Source organism: Lytechinus variegatus, chromosome 1 (genome assembly GCF_018143015.1).
Source record: "Lytechinus variegatus isolate NC3 chromosome 1, Lvar_3.0, whole genome shotgun sequence".
NCBI classification, from domain to species: Eukaryota; Metazoa; Echinodermata; class Echinoidea; order Temnopleuroida; family Toxopneustidae; genus Lytechinus; species Lytechinus variegatus.
The window spans coordinates 27,694,723-27,710,628 of NC_054740.1; the positions used below are offsets into that span (position 1 = coordinate 27,694,723).

Here is a 15,906-nt window from a genome sequence, read left to right on the forward strand (position 1 = left end):
ACCTTTTCAGCACACAGTGTGTTCAAATATTACCCACTGATCCGTACTCCTGGAAAACTATGTAATTAGGGTCTGTATGGAAAATGTTTGATATACACTGTCCATGTAGTGATGTTAAATCGTCTTGAACAGATTAAAATCTGTCATTTTTCAAGACTGACAACAGTGAGTGCTTTCAAACTACTGGTGTTAAAGGTCAAATCCACCTCAGAAAAATGTTGATTTGAATTAAGAGAAAAATCAAACTAGCATAATGCTGAAAATGTCATCAAAATCAGATATAAAACTAGGAAGTTATGACATTTTAAAGTTTTGCTTATTATTCCCAAAAGAGTTATATGCACAACTCAGTGACATGCAAATGAGTCGGTTGATGATGTCCCTCACTCACTATTTCTTTTTTTATTGCTTGAAATTGAGAATTTCAATTCTTACCTGATTTTCTTATTTACGAGATAACTCATACATCTACTTGATTTGCTAGTTCAGCCCTCTGGACTGCCATACCCGAATAGAACTCCCAAAGATTTAAAAAGCGCGAGCGCGCCCTCTCCCGTTCAGGCTTACTACCCATGATCACCGCGCAATTAGCGTCCATCTTCCTCACCTTTCGCAAGCCCATACGTTGAAACATGTTGCTACGCAAGGCGGAGGGTCGGTGGGAGGGTATCAAGTAGATGTATGAGTTATCTCGTAAATAAGAAAATCAGGTAAGTATTTTCATAATTTACTTCAATAACTCCATACATCTACTTGATTTGCTAGACCAGCACGGACTCAAACCGTAGGGAGGCATGTTTTCAATTGTAAGCCTAAGAAAATTTAAAAGAGAAAAACAAAAACAACGAAATTTAGGGAGAGGGGGAAAAAGCCGCAGCTGCTTTAAGCGCCGAAGCAGCAAATCTCGCCTCGCTGGACGGGATGTCCTTCAAGTAGAAAGAAGTGAAGGAGTTAGTTGAGCGCCAAAAGGCGGCCCTCAAAAATGTCCTCGAGAGGAATGCCCTGTATACTCAGGAATACTAAGTATCATGGGCCCTCGGCCTAGTGTCAGGAGAACAACATCACCTGCTGACTAGAGCGTAAGAATCGAAATTTGTTGAAAATTTCAACAAGAATCGTGATCGGAAAACTGAAGCTTTTAAGGCTCAGTAAGTGATCAATCGACCAATCTGAGAAGGCGAGATATCTCAGAACCCCTACCGAAATTTAAGCGTGCCGCTTGCTAGTAACTAGCATGCGACTAGCAGGGCACTCGCTTAATAAGCGAGTGCATGCTAGCGAACAGTCCCTGCTCGCTAAACGATCGCTTAACTATTACTCTGCACGCATATCACACGCTTATTAAGCTAACCGCATGCTAGTTACTAGCATGCCGCAAGCTTGCGCAAGCTAGTCGCACGCTTCCCGCAAGCTTGGAAATTTCTGTAGGGGAAGCCTCCGCGTGGGAGAAAGCGCCCAGAATTCGATATCTGTCTCAAATGCGTGAGGGCAGAAATCTGCAGAATTCTGATAGAGAGCTGTGGTAAAAAGTTACTAGCGGTCCGAAGGGGACCAGGAACGACGGAGAGTAGGGATTTAGGAAGAAAACCACTCGTAAGGCAGACAAGGGTCGAGAAAGCGACTGAGTGCCATCCTGTTAAAAAGGAATGCCGCGGACATGTTGCCTATGTAGAATAGAGCAGTCTGGTCAAAACAGCTCAACCGGGCGTGTCAGGGATACAGCGCGGTACACATCACGACAAAAGTGTGTTAGACCGAGTGATCGAGAGAGAACTCAGGATCCCCTTTCTCCCATACTGATTGAAGCACCCATCTGAGGGTGCAGTGCCCGCGGTGGAAGAGGTGGCTTGGCTCAAGCCACCATCGCCGAGAGAGCCCGTGAGGCTAGGCTGCGATGGCTGTCCGCTGGGCGGGGGAATCCCTAGCAGCAGCAAGTGTACGCCAGAGGGAGCTGGCGAAAAAAAAAAATCTGTCACGATATTACGTGTAAACGACCATCAAGAGATGCTCTAAACGAACAGACATCGCCAGATATGATACCTCAACCGTTACATTCCCAACGGAATCGAATGAGGTAGCAACGGCCCTGTCCTATCAAGTTAGGGACGGAAACTGGCTAAGAGTGTCGAAATCCTCGCTTGAAGAAACAAGCGAAGGAGACTTGAGGAAGTAATCACAAAATTTCCATCAGTCTGCGGTGAGAACCAGTTGTTTATGAAAACAGTCACAAGGCCTGTTTCTCAGGTGATCGTAAGAGCGAGCACCGCCGGCGCCGGTTGCGGCAGCGTGGAACAGTCCGATATCGGTAAGATAAGGAGCTCCAAAAAGCTGCGGGGGGCGGCAAAAATGACGCCCTAAGCAGCGGGGGATGAGAATATAAATTTCTAAAAGAAGAACTCCAGTGAAGTAAATCACTTACATGGAGAGGCTCATCCACAGTCGGCCCGAGAGAAGGCGGGTCGTAGTGATCGTGGTTAGGAAGGCATAAGCATACATCCATCCACTGTTACATCATCCTCGGTCGTGCGGTGACCCTGGCCACATGCCTTGCATGGAAGGAGGATGAAAGCAGCATGCGGGGCGACTCGAGTGTGCCGTGAAAAAATTTCTAAGAAAGAAGCCGATTCGACTAACGGGCACGGTAAAGACATCCACCGTAGACCACTCCGCACAAGGAGGGAGCGGCGGAGACGCCCGCAAGATTGACCCACATAGAGGGCAGTCTATAAGATAGACAGTTAGAGCTCGACCGATGGTCTGGCGGTGTACAGTTTGGTGTGAACTCGCCGACCCGGTACGGTGGGTGTGCCCAGAAAGTAGGCATAGAATGCCGACAGAGAATCCTGGGGCTTTAAACAAGTTTGAACGCGCGTACATAGCCAACAATCTCATGAGATGTACGGCGGTTACTTTCCTCCGAGATGATGTTTACCCAACCGGGAAAGACTCGGGGAACAGCTGTGAATGTCAACAGGAGGGATATCTAGCATATGAAAAGCTGATTCCTTCCACGTATTCGGTGCGGGTGCTGCCGGCGGTGTCCGGGGGGACGACCGGTGATGGCAGCTCGGGCAGGGTTCGTACGAGCCGCCCGAATACGAGACAAATAGGTTAACATAACCATAATGCACCGGGTGGTGAAGGCATAGCGATTATTAAGCACAGGAGAACTTTTAATCGCCGTGACATTCAGATCCGATATACATACTCATAAGCTCGGAGAGCTATGAGATAGTGAGACATACCGCTGAGCGGTGATGGTGCTCATATCAGAGTCGCCCTCTCTTCAGCGGCGATCGCTGGAGAACGGGTGTCTGTACTAGCCCTGACTCTGGCGTTGCAAGGGTAGGAGCTAAGTAAGACAGGGCACCCTTACTTTCGAATAGAAAGTGAGGTTCAGGCCAGAAAAGCGACGGTCCCGTCGCCTGGGCGGACGGTCCGCGGACGTGATAGGTTGTCCTCTCAAAGCAGCCAAACATTCTCACGAGAGAAGTGCGGCATGCGGTATGTAAGAGATTCATACCTCCAATCTACGGGCCCGCTTAGGGGGAAGAATGGAGAGAGTTACCGCTGAAGGAGTCGTCGCCGTATGTGAGCTTGACGTAGAGGGCGAATTCGGGAGAACCTGCATAATAATCGCCCCCCCCCCCCGCCTCTGCCTTCTCGCTAGCCTCGAGAGGCTTGAAAATTTCGAGACGGCGGCGCCGGAGCCTGGCGCTTCCGGGCAGCAGCAGAGCGGGGGTGGGTTTACACCCACGGAGCTGGCGGCTTCCTCGTCGTAGGAGCCGCCTCGTCTAGAGCGACCCTGTCACTCTCCGAGACCCCCAATTCGGCCGATTGAGCTCGGAGCGCCTGAAGAGGCGGGGCGAGAAAATATGGACTCCCTTGCTTCATCAATACCCCCACTCGGAGGGTAGATGTGAGGTAGATACTTGTCAAGCAGCGCCTGAGCGCTTACTGAAAAGTCGACCGCGGGATAGGGGTTGTCCTCGTAAAGGGAGTCTCGCTCTATGGACTGAACCGGGGGGTTGTCCAGTAAGCGCCGGGGTGGCCCCGCGTGTCGGCTGGGACACGTGCTCTGAGATCGACGAAAATGCTGGAAAGCACACGCGATCTTGGGGCACCCGGTTAGTCGGTGCACTGGCTGGCGATTTAACAGAATCGCTCGAGGATTTCCCGGGTGTCTGGTGGTTATTGCCCACTTGTCTCGCTTGATGCTCAGGGGCATCAGCGGGGTGAGTAGACGTCGAGGGTGGGGTGAACCCGCACTACTCGAAAGCAGAATGTAGCAGCATGAATAGCTGTAACATCTGACCACCGACACAAGGGTCTGAAGGAGGGACGCCCATGGCAACAGGGCTGGCCGACCTCACCTTCGACCACTTCTTCTTCGCGGCCTCCGCCGGTGTGGCCGGGGCAGAAGAAGGCACAAGAGGCACGGGTGATTTCTTACGATTTGCCGCCCCTGGCAGGGCGGCCGTCAACAACGAAACTTCACCCGAATCTGACGGGGTCAGATTGTGGTCACAGTCTGATGTGTGACGCCTCTCGCGGTAGCAGAATGTAGCAGCATGAATAGCTGTAACATCTGACCACCGACACAAGGGTCTGAAGGAGGAACGCCCATGGCAGCAGGGCTGGCCAACCTCTCCTTCGACCTCTTCTTCTTCTTCTCTTTCTGCGGGCTCTGCCGGCGTGGCCGGGGCAGAAGAAGGCATGAGAGGCACGGGTGATTTCTTACGATTTGCCGCCCCTGGCAGGGCGGCCGCCGACAATGAAAATTCACCCGAATCTGACGGGGTCAGATTGTGGTCACAGCCCGATGTGTGACGCCTCTCGCGGTAGCAGAATATAGCAGCATAACATGTATGACTGTAACATCTGGCCACCGATAAGAGGGTCTGAAGGAGGAATGCCCATGGCAATAGGGCTGGCCGACCTCTCCTTCGACCTCTTCTTCTTCTTCTTATTTTGCGGGCTCCGCCGGCGTGGCCGGAGCAGAAGAAGGCACAAGAGGCACGGGTGATCTCTTACGATTTGCCGCCCCTGGCAGGGCGGCCGCCAACAACGAAACTTCACCCGAATCTGACGGGGTCAGATTGTGGTCACGAACAGATTGTGGTTACAGTCTGTGTGACGCCTCTCGCGGTCAGGGGCTGGGCGATCTCTCCCGATGCTGTCAACGGAGGACGACTTATACGGCAGAGATCCTGACCTGTGCCGGGGGGAGAGAACCGCACTCTCCCTCCGGACTTCTGGTGACCCGGTAGCCGGTGGGTCGCATAGCCCTATGGGTGCTGCGGCGGCAGGACCTAGTTTAGGCTTGGAAGCCTTGGCTACCACTTTTTCCTTTGTCCGAGACCGTGGCACCACAGTCTCGGCCTTCCTTCTCTTAGCATCCGACCGCAAATTCGGAATGCTGATCGACGCACCCTCATACTCACCGCCGCTGGGCGCTCACCGCGGCGTCCTTCCTGCTCGCCTGGAGGCGGCCGACTTCTGTAACTTGCAATCGGGACGGTCCCCGTGGAGGGCACCAGGTCCTCTGGGGCTGTGTTAGTCCCATTCAAAGATACCTCTCTCTACCCTGAAAAAGGAAAAACAAGAATTTTCTTTTTCTTTTTTTTTTTTTTTTACAAAGATCTCGCTTAGATTAAAGGTGGAGACCGGAGTGGTCTTTCCCTCCTCCTAAAAGGAGTTTGTTTGAGCAAACAGACCAAAACAAGAGGGGAGGGGTAGGGAGGAAGAAGAAACTAAGAATAGTTTAGGTATCTGCCTGTAAGAAAATAAAAAGGAGGTCGGAGACTTTGAAAAAAGAAACTCCTACAAGGTTCCCCTACTATATTCTCTTTTTTGTGCCCGAAGGAAAAATTCGAAACAAAAATTCAAAATTGAATGCAAGTTCAGAAGAGAACGAACTTTCCACCTGCGAAGAAACACAAAAACAAGCATTTCAGAGCAGGAAGAAAAGGGATTGAGAGACAAATAATTCCAGATAAGAGAAATTTTACGATAATTTCCAAGAGGAAAAAAAAAAGTAACCTCCTGTGGAAAGGTAAAGAAATTCAGAACAGGAGGAAGGAGGAACGTCTCTAGTAACGATTCCAAGAGGAAGAACGACACAGTAAATCCTCAAAGGGAATCGTAGAGCCCGCCTGTCGAAATAAAAAATATATAAGACTAGGAGGGAAGAGGGAATTGAACGAAGAAAACAATTCCGGGACAGGTCAAAAAAATTTCTAACAGGAAGGAGACCCCACCTGTAAAGAACAAAATTTTTTTTTTTTTTTTTTTTTTTTTTTTTTTTTTTTTTTTTTAGGGGGGATTGAATAACCAAACAATCATCAGGTATAATTGCGTAAGCCGAATTAAACAATCCCCGAAGCGTCTGTGAATAAAATATTAATCAAGAAATTTATTCAGAACAGAAGGAAAAGGAATTGAGCTTTAAGATCCGCCTGTGAATAAAATATCAATTAAGAAATTTATTCAGAACAGAAAGGAAAGAGAATTGAAGAATTAATCAATCAATAATCAATCGAAAATCTTAATAAATCAATTCCAGAAAGCAAGGAAGGAACAGAGTTGAAGATCCCAACCTGCAAAAAGAAATAACAATAACACCCTCGACCACAAAGTGTAGAGGCTGTCTAGAATTTAATTCAAAAACGGCACCAAAAGCCACCACGCTTTGAACGTGAAGAACAATAACCATGACAGGTGGTGAAGGCTTGCTGCCACGTAGGCAGGCCAAGCCCGGTGCCTCGCGAACGCGCTAGCGATGCGGCGCGACGAGAACTCAAACGTTAGAAAAACAATTTAAGTGTCACCAAAAACACGTCTAAAAAGTCACGCCAAGTGTAAATTCTGAACACAATCTTACACACAAATGGAAAGATTGAAATTAAAAGGGAGAATGCACCACAGATAAGCGAAAATAATATACCAAAGCTCAAAAAGATTTGAGCTCTTAGGAGACTTATCTGAGCACGTCTTGACAGGTGGCTTGCCGAAAGCAAAAGAGGAAGATGGACGCTAATTGCGCGGTGATCATGGGTAGTAAGCCTGAACGGGAGAGGGCGCGCTCGCGCTTTTTAAATCTTTGGGAGTTCTATTCGGGTATGGCAGTCCAGAGGGCTGAACTAGCAAATCAAGTAGATGTATGGAGTTATTGAAGTAAATATAGAATTTCAATTTTTACAGATTTGATAATATGGACCAACTTGACTGAACCATGAAGTGTTTAGGCGATGGTAATCCCACATGTTCAGGGAATAATGAAACTTTGTTTCAAGGACAATGAGGAGAAAATGGGAGTAAATCATATAATGAAATACAAGAGAAATAGTAAGTGAGCGATGTCCTCAGTCCCCTCATTAGCATACCGACCAGGATAGAACTGTTTTGTAATTTGAGCGAAACTTAAAAATATCATAACTTTCTTATTTTTCATCCGATTTTGATGAAATTTCAGTGTAATGTTTGTTGGATTTTTTTATTCAAATCAACTTTTTGTTGGGGTGGATTTATCCTTTAAAGTCTTTAAAAACTGTGATTCCAATACCACCTGGATATGCAATCTTACCTGTGGGTTTAGTAATATGTTGGATGGACTGAGACCTCGGTGAACTAGGCCATGACTGTGCATAAAACTCAGCCCTTCTAGCGTCTCGTGAATAACAGAAAGAATTTGACCTGGACTGAAAAATAATAAAGAAAGACTAATCAGGAAATGAATAAACCTATAGATGACCTTTAAAGAGCATTCCAACTTTGATAATGATATGATGTGAAGGCTGAAGAAAATGGGCTGGTGATTTGTGAAAGTGGAAATCCATACCTGAAGAAAGTACAGGAAGGATATGGACTGTTAACCCCAAAAAGACCGGGGGGGGGGGCTGAATCAGCCCCCCCTCAATATTTTTCGACGATAAATTCGCCGTGCGAATTTTTTTGACTGCGTCGCTTGCTGACTTTTTACTTTCAAGTCTCGCGCAACTTTTGAGACCAAAATTGTGACCCCCGGGTAAACGGTTCCAAAATTACGCAACGTTTCATAAGATCATGCAGACCAAAAATTACTCAACAAGTGGAATGCCTCTGGCCGTCTCACCTGCATCACGCGGTTCAATATAGCAGCAGTGCTGACTTTGAATACTACTCTAACTCGCACAAGATGTTCAGTGATACATGGTTACTCTTATGTCCACTTTTTATGAACTAGACCAATAAACTTACAGAGATATGATGGTTATTCACCAAAAAACCCCAACATGGCCAAAGTTCATTGACCTTACATGACCTTTGACCATGATCATGTGACGTGAAACTCAAACAGGATATTCAGTGATACTTGATTACTCTTATGTACAAGTTTCATGAATCAGATCCATAAACTTTCAAAGTTATGATGGTAATTCAACAGATACACCCAATTCGGCCAAAGTTCATTGACCTTTGACCTTGGTCATGTGACCTGAAATGTGCACAGGATGTTCAGTGATACTTGATTACTCTAATGTCCAAGTTTAATGAACTAGCCCAATAAACTTCCAAAGTTATGATGGTAATTCAACAGATACCCCCGATTCGGCCAAAGTTCATTGACCCTAATGACCTTTGACCTTAATCATGAGACCTGAAACTTGCACAAAATTTTCAGTGATGCTTGATTACTATTATGTCCAAGTTTCATGAATCAGATCCATAAATTTTCAAAGTTATGATGGGAATTCAACAGATATCTCCAATTCGGCCAAAGTTCATTGACCCTAAATGACCTTTGACCTTGGTCATGTGACGTGAAACTCATGCAGGATGTTCAGTGATACTTGATTAACCTTATGTCCAAGTTTCATGAACTAGGTCCATATATTTTCTAAGTTATGATGACATTTCAAAAACTTAACCACAGGTTAAGATTTCGATGTTGATTCCTCCAACATGGTCTAAGTTCATTGACCCTAAATGACCTTTGACCTTGGTCATGTGACATGAAACTCTAAAAGGATGTTCAGTAATACTTGATTAACCTTATGGCCAAGTTTCATGAACTAGGTCCATATACTTTCTAAGTTATGATGTCATTTCAAAAACTTAACCTCAGGTTAAGATTTGATGTTGACGCCGCCGCCGCCGCCGCCGTCGCCGCCGCCGTCGGAAAAGCGGCGCCTATAGTCTCACTTTGCTTCGCAGGTGAGACAAAAACGTGAATTTGTGTACAAATCCAATGCAAATAGTGTTCTTAGCCAAAATTCATAAATGTATCATGATTTTCCCTTTTACTGCTTAAAATCAATTAATTTTATCTTTTTTATGGACAAAATAAAGTCCCCCACAATATCCAATGAAAAAACAATAAAAAACAAAAAGTCGAAAAACTAAGAAATACATAAGAAATTTAGAAAACAATAGAATACATAAGAAAATAAATGTGATTTTGAAATTTTTTTAAAATCAATTTGATCAGATGCCTATCTAGAGTATGTGAAATAAAAATTAGCATTTCAGGCACATTATTTTATTAATTAGAGCAAACTTATGATTTTACGCATAAATTAGCATAATTAATTGAGACATGAGATTTTACAGTTTTGTAGATAATGCCATGAGTAACGCGTGTGCCAATTTTCGTCACGATCGCGCTCTCGACGGCCGAGATCATTCAGCTCCCCCTTATGATCTCGGCCATCGATCGCGCGATCGCAAGTCCCCAGTCTTCTTAGGCGTCGAAATAGCCCAGTCTATTTAGGGTTAATTGATGAGAACAATAAAAATCTATAAGTATCTCAAATTGGCAATTTGGTGGATTGATTATCACAAATTTAATGGTAAATGACAATCCTCCCATTTTATATGCACTCAATCAGATTTGTCTATAACTTGGTCTACTAGCAGATGGATTGAGTTTAAGATCTTCAAACACAATCATGGCCAACACAAACACAATCATGGCCAACACACTTGGTCTATTTGGTCTAAATGCTACTTCGTCTAATCATCACAAATTCTGAAACATCAAAGACTTTGAAACATCAAAGACATTTTTAAGAATTGTACTAAAGTTTTGGAGTATTCGGAATAAAATTATCTATAAATCATTATAAAGTCTGCTTTTGTCAACATAACACAAGTCGAAGAATCACCTAAAGTTGTCTAAAATTTTCAGGGTATATTTGACAAAACATTTTTATTCAACAGTGAGAAAATGAATTTTTACTTCGTCAAACAGATTCTTGTGGTCAGAACAGAGTTGGCTGAGGCACCTTACCAAATGCCTACGGGAATTCCACTATAATATATACATGTAATTTGCGTTTTCTCACACCAATTTTCCTACATTTCCACTCGCAAATGTGAAGGTTGGCAATGAAAGGCCACTTGTAGGATCCTGCATGAATGACACAGGCGACTTTGGTAGGGTGCCTCATGGAGACTGTAATGAATGTGAAGAGTCTTGCTACAAAATAAGAGACTACTGGCAATACCTGGTAGAATCCAAAAAGTCATAAAAAAATTATGAAGAACAAATTTTCTTTTATACTTACTCCTTGAAAGTTTCTTTCTTGGCTTCAAGTCCTAGGTTATTGCTGTAATGTTCAGCAACAATAATCAAGCGTTCTGAAGAGAAATAATATTGTTGGCAAAATTACTGTCATAAAAACAAATGCATGACCGGGGGGGGGTGTTGAATCAACCCCCTCAACATTTTCTGCGATCATTCCGCCGCGCAAATTTGTTTAACCGCGCCACTCACAGAGTTTATACTTTTAAGTCTCGCGCATCTTTTGAGACCAAATTTATGACACCTGGGTATGCGATTCCGAAATTATGCAACATTTCATAAGTGCATGTCAGACCAACAATTGTTCCAAAACATGATTTTGTGTACAAAGTCAATGTAAATTGAGTTTTCTCATCTTATTCATAAAGATGTGATTATCTTTACTTAAAACAGCTGAAATCAATTGATTTTAGCATAATTATGCTTCAAATAGGCTGTGCAATAAATCTGGTGAAAAAACAAAGAATTACAAGATTAAAAAACAAAGAAATACAAGATTAAAAAACAAAGAAATACCCTAAATACCCTAACTAGACCGGGCAATTAATCATACGCTAAATCATAATTTTCAGGATCAATTGTGCATTGTAGTCAATGCAATCAATCATTTACATGACTGCTAATGATTGCAATGATTGCTAAGCTTTGTGTTCTACTAAAGTAATTAAAATTTTTCTCATCAAAATAGGGCATACATTTCGGAGGAAAGAACTTAAGAATTTGCACTGAATTTTGTTTATCAAGCTCATTCACACCTCTAATAGTTTTTCCCCAGAGAACACTCATTATTTATGATATTTCATAAATACAGTGTTTACACTTGATTGGCTTTTGGTTCAGAACCAAAAGCGGATGCAGAATTGGCTTTTGGTTTGCGTTTACACGCTGTCACAGCTCGCCGTTCAGAACTGCGAGCCGATGCAAAACCCTGAAATGATATGCACACCAACAATATACGTCATAATAAAGACAACGCTGGATCCGTGCATTTACAATTACGTCACAATGGTAAAGTAAATGAAATGCGCACCAATTGCCGATGCAGAATTGGCTTTCTGTTTACACGTAGTAAAAAAGCTGATTCTGCATCGGCTCTAGGTTGTGAACCTACATGTACTACTTTGTTGGTGCAAAATTGCTAGTTCTGAACCGCGAGCCGATGCAAGTTAATCGCGTTTACACGCTATGAAAAAGCCGATGCAAAAGCCGATTAAGCATAAACATGGTAAAAGTTGAAAATGCTGAAATACATGTGGCAATGAACCTAAAAGAATTTGCCAAATGCTAACGCTGAATAAATCTGTTCATTCACACAATAACTGTTCTTACATGAACATGTGTTGGTGCTATTTGAAATGATTTAACAGATTATTATAATTCACGATTAACTCAATCTTACATCGAAAGCTAATCACAGTTGGGCTATACTTGCAAATACTGAAAGGCATGAAAATCAATTCATACCTTTAATACAAAGAAAGGCTTTCTAATGTTTCATGGAAGAATCCATGACATGGCTTCATGGGGTAATATTCCAAGATCAATTTTTTTCAGATAAAAATAAAATATTATATCTCTGTCAAAGTTAGGAAATACCCTTTAAATCTCTTTGAATCGATATTCTGATAACCATTGTCCAACACATAAACACACCTATTTTTTATAGTAATATCCAATGAGAAAGGCCGACTTATAGCACTCTCATCTCATTCAACCATTGAAAATCATTTCCACAAGAAGGTGTGGCAAAGGAGTTAGATTTCTTCAACCTATTAAATTGCACTACACACCAGCGTGCCTTTATTTGTTTGATGTCAATATTGCATCATTATTTACAGGCACCATTGCAAAGACAAGATTAGTCAAGATAAGCCTTTCTAAATAATTCATTCTACAAGAATATTACTCTCTATGTCTTTTTCCTTTCAAAATACTTTTTACTCTTTCCTTTTTAACATTTTCCTTCATTATCAGTTAAACATTTGGAGCCAATTCACCCGGGAATATCATAAATTTTCTTAAATAAACATAAAGAGCTGATATCAGATATGACACTCAACTGACCATGTTTACCCCTGACAGCATCCAGGTACTGACAAAGTCTTGGGTGGTGAAGGACCTTCAGGGCTTGGAACCGCCCTAGAATCTTGATGGAACTAGGAGTGAGCGGGAGGCCATCTGCTCCACACTGGTCATTAGCATACCTAGAGGCATAGAATGTTGACACTCCGATATCTGCATCCCCGATTGGCTGCATGGCAAACACTCAGTCAAGATCACTAGTCTTTGTTACAAAAAAAGAGAGGAAAATATTGAAATAGTTCGAATTTAAGAAAAAATCTTAAAATGTGAAAATCTATTCCTTCACCCCTTCACCATTTCTCTCATAATCATGTTTTGTACACAACCAGATCACGATACGCAAAGGTAAACAAAGGTTGTTACTTACTCAACGCTGTAGGGCGTTCTTCCCAAGCGTTTCATTGCATGTTCTATGTACTGTCCAGTCTTCCCCTTGTAGTATAGACTGCAATCAGGGTTCCCAGCTTTTCAAAAAAACAAATTCCCTGATTTTTCCCTGATGAAGTTATAAAATTCCCTGATAATTAAAACAAATCCCAGTTTTGTAAGTTGTTGCAGTAAATTACATGTATTTTCAGTATCAAAACAATAATGTAAAACTAAGTACCACCATAACCAGTCATTCAATTGATTTTTTGATATGTAACAAAATATAACAGAGTCTGACTGACTACCGTGCTCTAGATGAGGAAAAATATGTCCTTCATGTGTTGTAGAGCTACCGTTAACCTACCTCGAGCGAAGTTCATGCAGGCTCCACTTCACTCCACTACCGCTACACTTCGCTCCACCTATCCTATCGGATATTCCGAGTGACAAAGGTGCGAGGGTCCGAGCTCGGACCGGACACGGTACCTCGCGCATCCGCACACAATGTTTTGAAATCGGCAGCGACTTATTTATGTGTGTGAGGAACTTTATTTTGGCTCTAAATCACCAGATTTGAGACTGATAGAAGCATGGAAAAGAAGTGAAATTTTGTGTAAAGTAAGAATATTAGTTTTAGTTGTTTTTAAAGATTGTGATGTTGCATGGATTTTATATTTCCCCCATAAAATCCCACTTTTGTCACTCGGAATATCCAATCGAGTTCACCGTCTCGAAGTTAGCCGTAGCCTACTACTAACTTTTTTATGCGTCGCGTAACGTTGGGGAAGAACAATAGGAAACAAGATAGCGGCATAAACATCAGGCAAGTCTCTTCCATCTTTTCACAATATTTTTCTCATTCTTTTGATGAATTCTTGTTTAAAAATAAAATCGATAGTGTAGAAATGTCGGAAATGAGTTGTATCCCATGATGTCATGCAGACTATACATGATTTAGATTGTTTCACTTAAGAAGGAAAGTAAAAATCCCGGGGGTCAAAATTTTAGGTTTTAGGGCGGTACCGGTACGTGCAGATGAATGGGAAGGAATTCCTGGCTTCATGGAGAGTAAGCATACGTTAGTAAAATGATTTTTACTCTCTAGAAGTAGAAGCCTCCAGTCCTGGCTATCCACTGCCACCCAAACTCCTGCTGTTGTTGTTGTTCGTTTTGTGCCTGTTTCACGCCCTAGTAGTCCCCTCGGTAGACATAAGCTTGTAACCGATTTTGCAACCGGCTACCGATTCCATTTGATTTTCACCACAATCAGCGATCACTTGCTGATCTTCGATCATGCCCCTTGAAGGAAAATCAGATAAAAAATCGGCATAGATCTAGTTACAGTGCGTGATCGCTCAGAACATATTTCAAGATTGTTTTTGAGGTGCTAGCTATTTCGTGGTCACATTAATCAGTAAGACGCGGTATTATCACTGACGATGTGGTGATAGCGGATGCCGCCGTGAAATTTGTAAAGGTCGTATTACTGACAGAGCTTGTTGCGTTACTATCTTACATCGTTTATGATGATATACATCTTCTTTTCAACCTCGTGGTGATAGCGGACCCTGCAGTGAACTTAAAAAGTCGTCTTATTGACGGACATCACTGCGCTACTCTCTTACATCGTCTATGATAGACATCTTCTTTTCAACCTCGTGGTGTTAGTGGACGCCGATGTGAACTTAACAAGGTCGTATTATTGACAGACATCATTGCGCGACTCTCTTACATCGTACGAGATCAAGAGATCATTCCAATAATTCTAAATAGCTAGCACCTCACATAAAAATACTTATAAAAGATGTCCCGCCGATCGTTTATTGACATGTGAAGTATGAGAATTATTTTCATGTTGTTCTCATTTGCGTCTTTGCTCGGAAGATGTGTCATTCGTTTATCTTTCTAATAAAAATCACTCATTTCATTGTAAAGCAGTAACACCTCAAAACTTAAACTTAAACCCTTATAAAACATGTTCCAAACAATCACGCATGTTGGCGACTTCCATTCCATTGCATTCATCTTTGTGACTTTGTCAGGAAGATGCGTGCGACCGCAAACAAAATTTTGATTTATTCCTTTGTTTTTAAACATCGCCGATTCCATTTCGATTTAGAAGCTTAGCTTAACTGCCCAACCGATTTTCGATCTGATTTTTGATTCGATTTAAAACATAATTAATTTAAGGTAGACACTTGGTGTTAGGAACTCTAAGGTAGAAAAATTGCTAGGTAATTTTTTTGTGCACCAAACTCCTGCGAGCTACTATCTCCTCCAACGCACACACATGCTACATCCGGGGATTTAGCTCATGTGCAATTCAAATGATTGTATCACATAATTGTGACGACCAACTTTGAAAACATGTGCATGAAAATCGCATGTACCGGCACCGTACTGACTACTCAAATTAAATGACCTCCCGTAGCCGTGTGCACAACTCAATGACCGAGGTACCTGCATCATTTACACGGGGAAAAAGTACAGATTGACCACAAAATATGTTGCGTATTTAGTTCTAAATTCTTACCACAATTTTTCTCTGTTCATCAGTGTCATAAAAGCTAAGATCTTCGATTTTATGCTTGCTTGTGAGCGTTTTTCTGTTGGACATTTGCAGCACTCGATTAACGCCAGACTGGCTCGATCAGCAAGAATCGCTGACAAGATACTTTAGCCGGCGCCGCGCCGGCACGTCGCACGGAGCTCGACGGGAGGCGAGGCCATTGGCGCATGCCAGCATCCATGCTCGGACGTGCCCATGCCAGCCAGCCCTAGAGCTAGCTTGTCAAGCTCGGATCCGAGGAGGAGCTCGAGCGCGGAGAGCAAGAGGGGCGTGTCTGAGCTAAACTTGACTGCATGCCGAAATTTAGAGACAGAGCATCACA

General features: G+C 43.0%; 1 protein-coding gene across 1 annotated transcript in view; it reads right to left on the reverse strand.

Moving 5' to 3' along the window:
- The window catches only part of LOC121410419 (TBC domain-containing protein kinase-like protein), a 41,285-nt gene extending 25,601 nt beyond the window's left edge, over positions 1-15,684 (reverse strand). The window contains 4 exon segments of the mRNA XM_041602502.1: positions 7,586-7,700; positions 10,548-10,620; positions 12,629-12,848; positions 15,549-15,684. Of these exon segments, the coding sequence (XP_041458436.1) occupies positions 7,586-7,700; positions 10,548-10,620; positions 12,629-12,821 (381 nt within the window). The 5' untranslated portion in view covers positions 12,822-12,848; positions 15,549-15,684.
- Between the last annotated feature and the right edge of the window lie 222 nt (positions 15,685-15,906).